The 12,679-nt window shown below is 37.2% G+C and overlaps 1 protein-coding gene across 4 annotated transcripts in view; it reads left to right on the forward strand.

Moving 5' to 3' along the window:
- Positions 1-201: 201 nt before the first annotated feature.
- The window catches only part of LOC149001374 (kinesin-like protein KIN-7K, chloroplastic), a 45,496-nt gene continuing 33,018 nt past the window's right edge, over positions 202-12,679 (forward strand). Inside the window, exons 1-7 of one of the 4 annotated variants that reach the window (XM_089136154.1) lie at positions 202-333; positions 508-837; positions 938-1,035; positions 4,666-4,755; positions 6,461-6,513; positions 8,116-8,181; positions 8,275-8,328. In XM_089136154.1, coding sequence (XP_088992280.1) covers positions 590-837; positions 938-1,035; positions 4,666-4,755; positions 6,461-6,513; positions 8,116-8,181; positions 8,275-8,328 — 609 coding nt within the window. In that variant the 5' untranslated portion in view covers positions 202-333; positions 508-589. The other 3 variants (XM_089136157.1, XM_089136155.1, XM_089136153.1) reach the window with 3 other exon arrangements.

A 12,679-nucleotide genomic window follows, 5' to 3' on the forward strand; every position in this document is an offset into this window, starting at 1 on the left:
GTCTCTTGGACCAAATGACCCAAGGAGTTGGTTTGACTAATCAGGGCCAGAGAGAGAGAGTAAAAGTCACCAACTCCTACGTCTCTCCCGCCAAATAATTAATTAACTAATTAATTACGTTTTAATAATTCCCTTTATGATTATAATAATAACACTCAAATTTTTCTCCATAATAGAAAAATAAAAAAATACGGTCGTTTTTCAGACTCAGTGGTTGAGAGTTGAAAGCTTTTTCTTCTTCTTTTTTCACCCTGACCTTCCTGGATGGCATCCCTCGAACCTCGATGGATTGAAAATGCGGTTTGCTTTTCATGAAAAGGCATCGCTTCCAAGGCAAGCTAATAAATTCTAAAACCCTAAAAGCTCTGATTTCTCTCACTCCACTGTTATGTTTTTTGTTCTTTTCTTGTTGTAAATCTGGAACGAACAGCTTCGATTTCTCAACCGTGAGCAATATTCAAGTATATTTGTCTTTTTGATGATCTCTTGCTGACTGTCTTATTCCAGTTATTTCGTTTGAGCTTCAAGTAGCATCTCATCCTGTGGATTACTTGAAGAATTGCTATCTTACAGTTGAATTGGAGCTCTAATGGCGTCAAAGCTAGGGAATAGATCGAAGAAATCGGGTTCGAAACTGCAAAAAGCTGTTAATTCTACTTCGACTTCTACTACTTCATCTTCTAAACGGCTTCAGGAGACCTCATTTGAAGCTCAGAGTTCGCCTGCTTCTTCATCTGCTCGGAGCAGGCCACAGTACTTCTACTCCGAGACTGTAGCTCTGGAGGAAGAGAGGTCCATTGAGAATATTACTGTTACTGTCCGCTTTCGGCCTCTCAGGTTCTTTTCTCTTCTCTCTGTTATCGTTCTTTGAGCTTCCGTTCCTTAGAAAAGTTTCCGTGTTGTTTACTTAAGCTTTGGCTGACGTTTAATGATATAGTCCGAGAGAAATTCGCCAAGGAGAAGAGATTGCGTGGTATGCCGACGGGGAAACTATCGTGCGGAGTGAACATAATCTTTCGATAGCGTATGCCTATGGTATGTAGATTTTCCGAATATTCTACTTCTTTTGGCATTACTTGAGAAGGATATAGCCGGATGGAATAATCTATTATAGTGGAAAAGGTTTGTGGAAGACATTCGTCGTTCACGAGTTATGAATCATGACTTGAAGCTGTTAAATTTGTGAGGCGATGGTAAATTTCTTGAAGTTTGATAGTTGAATGGATTGATGGAAGTTTACATTATTCACAGAAAAACGGCTGATCCTTCCATGGGTTCAGTTGAGATGTTTTTGTTCACAAGGAAAAAACAAATCTGTATCTGTGCCAGAGAATCAATTTGACTTGAAAGATTGTCTCTGAAGATCATCACGCTTGATCATTTTTACAGTTAATTGAAGAGAAAAATTATAGAGCAAGCCTCATCGATATTTGTCGTCCAACTTTCCTACAAAGAGAGACAAGAGAAAAGCTTTTGAGCTCTGACTTCTTTTAATCACAAATTTACAAGTCATGTTTCTCTGATCTCTTTGTTACAGATTTACTGTTACTGGTTTGATGGTCTTACTTTTGAAACTTGAATTCTCAACTAGGATGATCTAGTTGTCAATGTTGTGAAGAAGTGTGATCAAGAAACAAGGTAACTAAAATAGACAGAGGCAGGAGAAGCAAAACATAAAAAATTATGAGGATTTTACATGATTCCTCCACCAAGTATAGTACAACCACAATCAAACACAATTCATGTGAATGCTTGACTTGTAGTGGAGAAAATTGAGTATGGTATCTCCCCTAAGCAGTAACCTGTCGAGAAAACCAGTACCACTATTAAAGTAATTGACAATACCTTCTTTTGCCATACAAACAATCTGTTCTTTTTTGCACTGATTCCCCACTACCACCAAGGCAAACTAAGGGATACCACTAAGCCTTATTCGTTGTTCTTCCCTTTGCAATCCTATTGGCATGTTATTATGTACTGAAAAATTCATATATATTTAAGAGAAATAGCCAATTGCATTGGGAGTGATGGAGAAATGAACTAGACCAGTAGGAAGAAACCAAAAGAAAAAGGATTAATGTGGTTCTGCTTCCAATAGGTATGCATTCCTTATCCACACAAAACCCTTATCAATAATGAAAAGCTATAAGAGAATAAACCCAACAATGATGTAATTGCAAGGTCCGAAAAGAGACAGTTGGAGTATCTGAAGAAGAGAGCCAGTTTACTTAGTCTATGTAACAGACAAAAGCAATAAAAACAGCATCAATATGTGATCATCATGAGGAGACCAAGGGAGGTCGTCATATCAGTAAGAAACATTAGATTCCCTTTGACTTATCAAGAAGAGTTATAGCAAAACAGGTCTACAACATAGGTTTTTCTGGACCACAAAAGAGAAGCCCAATTAGGACTCTAAAGATAATGGAATGTGAGAAAATGCTGAATCTTAGTGTTTTGATTCCATGTAACAATATCAAAGCAATAAGAACAGCTGAGACAAGAAGAGGAAGAATAGAAATGAAGAAAAGATACAGAACATTGTGTGTGAACTGAATACTTAACTGTGGGGCTTTTAATTATGTTAATCATATGTAGCACTGCTATTGTTATAAGTACTTTGGATTAATCATAAATAAAAAAGGTGATATTGAGGATGATATGTCCTAAAGAATTCAAATAGGGTGGATGAAAGTGGAGGGGTGTGTCCGGGGTCTTGTGTGATCGACACGTTCATTTAAAGCTCAAAGGAAAATTCTATTTGACCATTGTACGACCAGTTATGATGAACAGTGCAGAGTGTCAGGTTGTTAAGTATCATTATATAGATAAACTCGGTGTAGCTGAGGATACTAAGATAGATGAGTGGCAAAACTAGAAAGGATAAGATAAATAATGATCATATTGAGCTAGTCCTGGGAGTAGCTCGATAAATGATAAGTTATAAGAAAGTCGATTGAGGTGGCATGGCCACGTTCCTAGAGGCCTTTAAATGCTCCTGTGTAGAGAAGCAATCTAATCTTGATTGAAGGAAGTAGAAGAACTAGGGGGGAAACCTAGGATAACCTAAGGTGAAGTGGTGAGAATGGATACACATGGCTTGGGCCTTGTATCTAGTATAGCCTCAAATAGAGCTGATTGGAAGGCATGAATACATGTAGCGGGCCCCATTTAGTTGGGACAAAGGATTTTCAGTTGTTGTTGTATATGTACCACTGCAATGCCTAAACTAACCCCTCACTTCTACTTAGTACCAGCACAAATAACAGAAAATAGAAACCAGAAATATAATAGAATCCAAGACACTAAGCAGTATAAGGCCCTGATTTTTCTTGTCAATACCCGATCACTATCAAAGGAGACCTTTCATTTTCCTTAGGAGACTACTCCACTTTCTCTCAACAATCTTCTCAATTTCAAAGTCTCACAATGAGGGCATCATGAAGGTAGGAGAAAAGAAAAGAAAACTATTTATTATAAAAGTTGAAGTTTGCAACCTATGTAATTGACTTGCTAGGCATTCTTAATTAAACTCAAGTCTTTTTAATTATTAATCAAATTTCACCTTTGGATTTCTTCCAATTATTCTTCTCTGGTTGACCTGGGAAAAAATGGGATACATTTCTGGATATCTTACTCACTTAGGTCAATTGATTAAGCTGGAATGCCGAAAGAACTGGCCCACCTATTCCAACTGGGGATAACATGCTATTCGAACGGAGACTCTAAAATTGTGGAAGTTTTGTGTGATCAATGCTCTACTTCAGAAACAATGTAAAAAACTGAACAGTAGGCAAAAGAAAATGAGATGTTTATTTTATTAAAGGAAATCACCATAAAGTGACCTTAGTACTTGTAGCTACTAGCTACACTCTTCTACTATGTTATTCTATTCAGAATTTTTATGAAGAGTGTGCTTTTGGTTCTGTGCTGGCCTTGTATGTAGAATATTGATTTTTGGCCATGTTTTCCTTTTCAGACATTTAATGAATACCTCACTTCTGTTTCTAGCTCTTCTAACCACTTATTAATATGACTGTACATTGACTTATCTTGGAAAACCAGAATGAAGAAAAGAAATAAACTCCTAATTCTGCAGATTGTCCATCTCCAGTACACACCCATCTTTAAATTTATGCAATTCCAATTAGTTCTCATGGTGATTGTTTGGTGAAATCATTCATCAGTCTCTAGTACCTTTCCGAGAGTAGTAGTAGTAGAGTTTATTTATTTATTTATTATTATTATTTTTTAATATTGGTTCCTAGATTGAATGCTTGTCCAACCACCATAGACCTGGATTGGCTATCCACTTCAGGAGAAAAGTTATCTTCTTGGTCAAACTTTCACTTTACCAACCTTCCATACCTCTTGAGTCTATCTGAGCTGTTTTATCAAATGATTCCTGAATCCCTAAGTTTACATCATTGAAGCTGTCCTGCTGGTTTTAATACCTTCGATCATGGCATTTTGTTTTAATTAATTAACTTTACTGTTCTTGATAATTTCTTTATGTATAGGGAACTTTGTCTTGAGTATGTATATGGGAACTTTGTCTTAAGTGTATATATGACTTTTACTTCTTCATTATGTAAGCTTTTTCCTAAGCTGGGTTGGACTAGTATCATGTCTTAATGGCTCATTTCTTCATTTCATGCTTGCTAGATCGAGTATTTGGCCCCACAACTACCACTCGGCATGTTTATGATGTAGCCGCCCAACATGTTGTCAGTGGTGCCATGGATGGTATAAATGGTAAGCTGGTAGATCTTATGGTCCTTTATTTTTAAATGATGCTCTCTAAGGAAGATATTTGGTGAAATTACCTTGAAAGCCTTTGGGTTATCTTGGAAATTTTTAATTGTCTCATTTACTGTCTCTCAATAATAACTGGAGACTGATGGGTATACATGTCTTCTGCAATTCTTTTGTTTGGGTATCCACTTCAACTCTGAACTCGTTCTCTTTGTTACTTGGCCACTGTCTATGCATAGAGACCATTGAATTGGAAATGGTTTCATGCTATTGCCATTGTTTTGTGATTCAGCAGGTGAACAACTTTAGAATTGTCAGTCCTGTTAATGATGCACGATAACATATCTGCAGTTGTTAGCAGCTTGTGGTTTAAAGGAACTTCTGATCAGTGATTTATTCTATACCTTGAGATGGCCGTCCAAATGATCAAGTCACCCACTTGATTTTTTTTTTTTGGTTTTAGGGGTGGGGGTGGGTGGGTTGAGGGGTACTAAATTAGCTTTGGTAGGTCAGGTGACAATTGTTATTTTTGTTACTGTGTTCGGATTTTACTGCCAGCACATAATGTTCCTCCCTACATTTAATTAAGCCTTTCCATTACCCCCGAAAAAAAGGGAAAGCCTTTCCCAAAAATGGAGCGAATTTTTTGGACAGACCGTAAAAAGAAGGATAATTGTTTATATTAATTCTTTAAATTAGTAAGACAGGGACAATTAGATCACCTGCATATCCATATAATATCATTATACCGATAGTATGTAAAATTCTTACTGCTAGGCCTTACTCTTGTCTTTGTTTTTCTCACCACATTCCAGTTAAGGTTTTGTAGCCTTCTGTTCAGCCAAATCGTACCAGCAGTATTCTGTTGGAGATCTAATTAATTTTAAATCCGTTTAGGCAATAGGAATTTTAAGGTAGAGATGAAGTAAAGACTAATGAGTGACTACTGTAGCAAGGATGTAAAATCCAATAAATTTCTTAGTGAACTTCAGATCCAGGTCTGTAAAGCTGTTATTCATGTACTTGTAATGATTATTGGACATTTGGACTACCTAGATAGCTGCCTTCTTTCAAGACTTTACTATTCCGGAAGATGTAGGAAATAAATTTCACATGATGCCTATAGCAACAGAAAGTTATCAAAATCTGCTTTTCTTGACCTGATAGATAACAGTATGAGTCTAGTATCCAAGGAAACCTTTAGCCTCTTTGGGTTTGTCTTCCAACCAAGAAGCAATTGCTTACAAAAGGAACATGGTTGATTGAAGGACCAAGTCTTGAAATTTAATCCACGAATTAAAATTTTATTTCAGCGTGTATTATCATTATAGAGAAAGCTTCAGAACTAGAATCATGATATGGGGGGGGGGGGTGTCTCTTTAGCTAAATGCTCTCAGTAGGCTTACAGAAGTTCAGAGCAGATCCACATAGCATGGGTATGGAATCTGAAAGAAAGTAGAAACTTAATTACTTTTAATGCAACTATTTTAAAATCCAACAGTCAAAGACCTCACGAATTATTCGAGTATCCTTACTACTTGGACCTTAAAAGAATATTTCTTTTTATTGTTACGGTCTTAGTATATTGTCATTTTGAAGTTGATTGATCAAAACTCTCATTGCTTCTTGAAGCTGAAATTTTTGTTATAAGCTGATGCGGTTATTTTTCTCAATGTTGTGCTTATATCTACTTGTTTCTTTCTAGGCACCATTTTTGCATATGGTGTGACCAGCAGTGGGAAGACCCATACAATGCATGTAAGATTAATACTTGTCCACTCTTTAATTTTTTTAATCCTTTCTTATATATCGTGGGTCATAGCTCTCAGGTTGCTTAGGCACTAAGGTGACAAAGTAATGTAGTACTGTATTTGATTAATCAAAACAGTAGCCAAATAGGACCTTTCACAGGGAATCAAGTTTAGATTTGATGGACTTAAGATGAAACAGAATTTAGATGTGAAAGAGGGCTGAAACTAGAGTGTTTATAAGGATAATAGCATAACAAAACGGGCTAAATAGATCTTCAAAACAGGGGTAGAACTATGATGAAGAAATTGGAAGGACAATATGAAGGAATTGAAAATAACAATATAACACCCGGGCTTCACACTGCAAGGTGGGTCGATTGGATCGAACACCAACCTACCTTGATTAAACATAAGGAGTCTTCATAGAGAAGGAATGCTAACAAAGCAATTTAATTTCAATAGATGAGTTGTATCTTCACCACTTACATAAGTTTTTTTATATAGCATTCTAAAGAGACATAAACATTAATGGTAACATCCAACCACTAGCTAACACAATCTGCTACAAACATTAATGGAAACATCCAACTACTACCCAACACCACTAGTCCAAACAATAATGGAAACATCCAACTACTACCCAACACCACTAGTCAAAACAATAATAAAAACATCCACCTATTATACCCCACCACTAACCAACACCACTTACTAGCTCCTTTTGTTGACTTTTCAAAGCTAGACTTGGGCTTAGTTCAAAATAGTGGGCTGATATTCTCCCACTAAAGTAATCCAAGCCCATGAAACCATGGGCTCATTTTATCCCACTACAATAGTCCTAGCCCATGCAAGCCATGGGCTATTTTGGATCATATCCTTAGGCTTTGATGGGCTTGGCCATTGGGCTTTTCTCTTCCTTGTATATGCTGCCAATTCTGCATCACAAAGTGTTTGCTTCTCTCTCTCTCTCTGTCTCCCTCCCTCCCTCTCCCACCTTTTCCAATAGGAGTTGCCTTGACAACTATGTGGTATGTACTAGGTTTGCTGGAAAACCTTGTGTCCTATACCTGGTTAGAAAATGCACCAGCCACATCTTATTGAAAAGAAAATTAAAAAAGGGAAAAAAGAGTAACCACTACACAAGGATCCCTTACCTTAATCCCTGCTTCACAGGAGAAGCTGTTCCCAAGTTTTGAACCCACAATCAACAGGTTACAATAGTACAGCTATGAACTCATCCTCTCTCTCTCTCTCTCTCTCTCTCTGTGCAAATTACATCGTTATACTGCCATGTTAAAAAGCACATGCATTCGGCTGCGAGATTCTACTGTTGTATTCAGTTCCTGTGTATCTGAAGCTGAATTGTGATTATCTTTGTTCTTCCTTTTTTCAGGTTGGCAGTTGTCCTCTCCCCCTCCCATGATATTGTTAGTAATAGTCATGCTCTAATGTTAATTGAAATAATAGTGTTCCATTAATTTGTATTATCTTTATGTTTTCTCACATTGTTGAAGATTATGATGTGGGATAATGGTGCATAAAGATCTAATGAAATTTTAGTTTTGAAGTACTTTTAATGTGTTAACAACTCATGACACAAAAATGACAGGGGGATCAAAGGTCTCCTGGAATTATACCATTGGCGGTGAAGGATGCATTCAGTATCATACAAGAGGTACTAAAACATGTTTACGTATTTGGTGCTATTGGTATTTCTATGGTACTCTGACTGTTGATGGGTTTACTTAGTGACTTTATCTATTTCTAGACTCCCAATAGGGAATTTCTTCTTCGCGTGTCATATTTGGAGATCTATAACGAGGTGAGCTTTTATCTATATTCTTGTTTAACTTGTCTGGTCATGCTGTTTCCATATTCTTGTAAATGTGATACTTTTTGGCAGAATTGTATATATTATAAATTTTCAAGTTTGTAATCACATAAATGGTGATTTAGTGGATAGTGATCTTTTGGTGTCATATGCCGTTGCAGTTTAAATGTGGGACTTGGGAGGCTTTTTGATAAAAGTGAAATTTAAATTAAATGAAAGTTATTTATTGGAAATGAGGGGCAGATATCAGGAGAAATGAGAAATCAAAATTCTGGCCTCTTATTAGTTTTGGTAATTTCCTTTTATTTGATGTGGATAATCTTTCTTCCTTCTTAATTAAACCATATTACCTGATAAAAAATAAGATTACTGAGAAACTTACTGGCTGGAAAGAAATTTAAAAAAATGGTAAATATTAAAATGGAGTTGTGTTGGAAGAGTTGGAGAAATCCTGACTTGTGTTTGAAGGACACTGAAGGAGCTCTATTTATATTCAGAACTTAACAAATACAGAACAAACTAAATCTTCCCAGTGTGGGAATCTTACAAGAAAAATAAAATCCTAGCAAATCTACCCTAAACAAGGAAACCTCAAATATGGAAAGTAACCTTCTAAATCTGTATTACAACACTCCCTCTCAAGTTGGAGAATAGATATTTATCATGCCTAACTTGCCAATAATACTACTGACATCTTGACACTTAAGCCCTTTGTAAGCACATTGGCCCACTGATTATAGGAGATAACAAAGGTAATCTGAACCAGCACAATCTCAACCTTTTCCTTGATGCAGTGCCTGTTGATTTCCACATGCTTGGTCTTGTCATGCTGTACCGAATTATGAACTATGCTGATCGCTGACTTGCTGTCCAAATAGAGCTGTATAGGCACCTCTAAATCTGTCCCAAGCTCCTAAAGAAACCCCTTCAACCACAATACCCCACAAATACCTTAAGCTAAAGCCCTAAATTCTGCTTCAGCACTGGATTGTGCAACTACTACCTGTTTCTTGCTTCTCCATGCTACCAAGTTGCCTCCTACATACGCATAATAGCTAGAGGTAGACCTCCTGTCATCTAGACATCCTGCCCAATCTGCATTTGTGTATGCCTCAACTCTAAGGTGCCCATGAGCTGAAATCAAAATGCCTTCCTTGGAGTAGCCTTCAAATATATCAAGATTCAGTATATTGCATGCAGATGTGAAGAATAGGGATCATACATATATTGATTGACAAGACTAACTACAAATGTGATATCCGGTCTAGTGTATGACAAATAGATCAACTTCCTGACCAACTTTTGATAGCTTGTCTTATCAACTGGTTCTTCTACTTTTGCCTTCAAGTGTAGATTAGGCTTAATAGGAGTCTGAGCTGGCATATGGCTTAACGTCCCAGTCTCCTCTAGTAAATCCAAAGTATACTTCCTCTGAGATAGACACACCACTGGCCGAATACGTCAGCTCTAACTTGAGGAAATACCTAAGTATGCCCATATCCTTCATCTCAAATTCAATCCCCAACCAAGTCTTCAAGGCTGAAATGTCTTTCTCATTGTTGCCTGTGATCACAATATCATCCACATACACTGATAAGTGCAGTAAAATGGGAACCATCTCGCTTTATGTACAAGTATGGTCTGCATTACTCTACTTGTAGCAGTAGGAAATCATGGCTCTATGAAACCTCCCTAACCAAGCCCTAGGAGACTACTTTAGCCTATACAAAGCTCTCTTTAACTTGCACATTGTCCCACAAGTCTTAGAAGTAGAGAAAGTATTCTTCACATCCAACTGCTGTAGGCTCCACCCCTTATTCATAGCACATGAAAGAACAGCCCAAACTGTATTCATCCTGGCAATAGTAGCAAATGTCTCCTAGTAGTCAATGCTATAACTTTGAGGAAAACCTTTTGCCACCAATCTTGCCTTGTGCCTCTCAACAGTCCCATTTGTCTTGTGCTTGATCATGAACACCCATTTGCATCCAATTGTTTGCTTTCTTGCAGACAAAGTCACTAATTCCCATGTTTTGTTTTTGTACAATGCTCGCATTTCCTCATCCATAGCCTTCCTGCTAGTTTTAGAGAGAGAATGCTTCCTGCCCAAGTGTTAGGAATTAGAAGTAGAGGTAAAGAGGAATTAAAACTTTGAAATTCTGAGGATATGAAGTGATATGAAACATAACTAAAAATAGGATGTTTGGTGCAAGTTCGTGGCTGCTTTCTCAATGCAATTGGTAAGTCCAAAGTAAGTTCAGAAGAGGTTCAGAGATAGACACCTGGAGGAATGGATTCTTTAGGACTAGGAACCAAAGTTTCCAATCAGCTTGATTTAGAAGGGGTCCCTTACTACTTCCTTTGATAGGTCTTTAGAGGTCTAGGCTTCCCCTACACATCATCCAATAGTTGTTCTTGTCTGGTCACTCCATCTTCCAAAGGAGGATCGTCTACAGGAATCTTAGGAGAAATATCAAAATGATGACTTAAGACCATAAACTCTTCACTAAAGAGAAAAGAAAGGAATTTGTTCTTGGAACACAACATTCATAGAGACAAATAAATGATGAGAACCAAGATGATAACACTTGTACCCCTTTTGTGTAGGAGGATAACCCAAGAAAATGCATCCTAACCCACGAGGATCTAACTTACTAGGAGTATGGTGGTTTCGGACATAGGCAATACAACCAAAAACCTTAGGGGACATTGTAAATGTTGCTGTTCCCAAAAGAACCTCAAGGGGGCAGTGCTGGTCCTAGACTCAGGAAGGCATTTGGTTAATCAAATAAGTTGTAGTAAGAAACGCATCACCCCAAAACCGAGGAGGCACATGCATAGTAAAAATTAGGGAACGTGAGACCTCAGGTATATGTCTATTCTTGCGTTCGGCAACCCTGTTTTGAGATGGAGTGTCGATGCAACTGGTCTGGTGTATGATGCCATGGTTAACTAAGTAAGAAGGGAATGTACCTCCCAATTACTCAAGCCCAATATTTGTACGAAGGATTTTGACTGTGGCCCCAAACTATGCCCTAACCAAGGTATGAAACTTTGCCAAAATTCGGGTTTTGTCACCTGGTGAAACCACTGAAACCTCGAAACTTCGGCGAAGTGTTGCCAAAGTTTGGGAATGTTTTGGTGGGATTTGCACCCCCCCCCCCCAAAAAGAAATTTCGGGTGGTATTTGGGGTCATTTTGGGTTGTTATTTATTTATTTATTATTATTATTATTTTATGTCTAGCTTAGTTTGAGGCCAATAAACACACTAGGAGTGTTATTTTTGCTTAAAACCTAACATAAAATGGTGTTCTTGATCAAAACATATCCGATTATATGCGGGCAAAATTGGAAGTTTGGAACATGAAGTTTAACCAATGTAAATATGAATATTATGGAAAAAAACACCAAGATTTTCATTAAAATGCAACAACACATAAAGGAACAAATTTCGGTTGAAACTAGGATTTTGACCCAAGAAAAGTCCGAAATTCATAGGTTTTGACTGAAATTTCGGTAAAAAATATGACTTTTTTTAAAAAAAAATTTGATCCTAGGTTTCGGGCCTTATATGACGTCTATTTTATTTTCATTGGTATAATTAGTTGTGCTAGTCCTAATGGATATCCAAAGATGGAGTCACAAATGATGCACTTGATTCATCACCATACTCATACATGCATGCTAATGCAATCAGCAAATGAATCAACATATTCATATCTGTAGCCATAAGCCCTGTATGGTACAACCCCTTGGAATTTTCAAATTTCACTGGAATTTTTTAGGCAAAATTAGCAAAATTCATCCTGAGCAGCGTAGAAAACCAAGACCATATAGCTAATTTATCAAAATTCCACCGAAATCTGAGACTTTTAGTTTTCAACCCATTTTTGTGTCTGTAGGTAGCGACATAACGAAATTTCACCCAATTTTGGCAAAATTTTGCCGATATTCCCTACCATAGTCTTAACCATATTGTGAAATTTCTAAAAACATGAGAAAACGACACTCTTTTGGTGAAGTAAGTAGACCCTCACGTGGTCCTAGTGCAACAATCAATAAACGTGACAAACCACCTATGGCCAAACAAAGACACGATCTGAGAAGGACCCCACACATCGGAGTGAATAACTGAAAAATTAACTTTACTATGATGGTTTGAAAAAGGGTAAACATGCCAAGTCTGTTTGGCCAAAATGCAGGCCTCTCAATAAAAATCATTTGAATTACATCTCCTAATCAAATTAGGAAATAATTTGGACAAAACAGGTAAAGGGACGTGGCCAAGATGACGATGTCACTGCAATAAAGTAACAAGTGCAGTAGAGGTGGAACTAGAGG

Source organism: Hakea prostrata, chromosome 10 (assembly GCF_041222555.1).
Source record: "Hakea prostrata isolate BN-2017 chromosome 10, UWA_Hpros_2, whole genome shotgun sequence".
Classification (NCBI taxonomy): Eukaryota; Viridiplantae; Streptophyta; class Magnoliopsida; order Proteales; family Proteaceae; genus Hakea; species Hakea prostrata.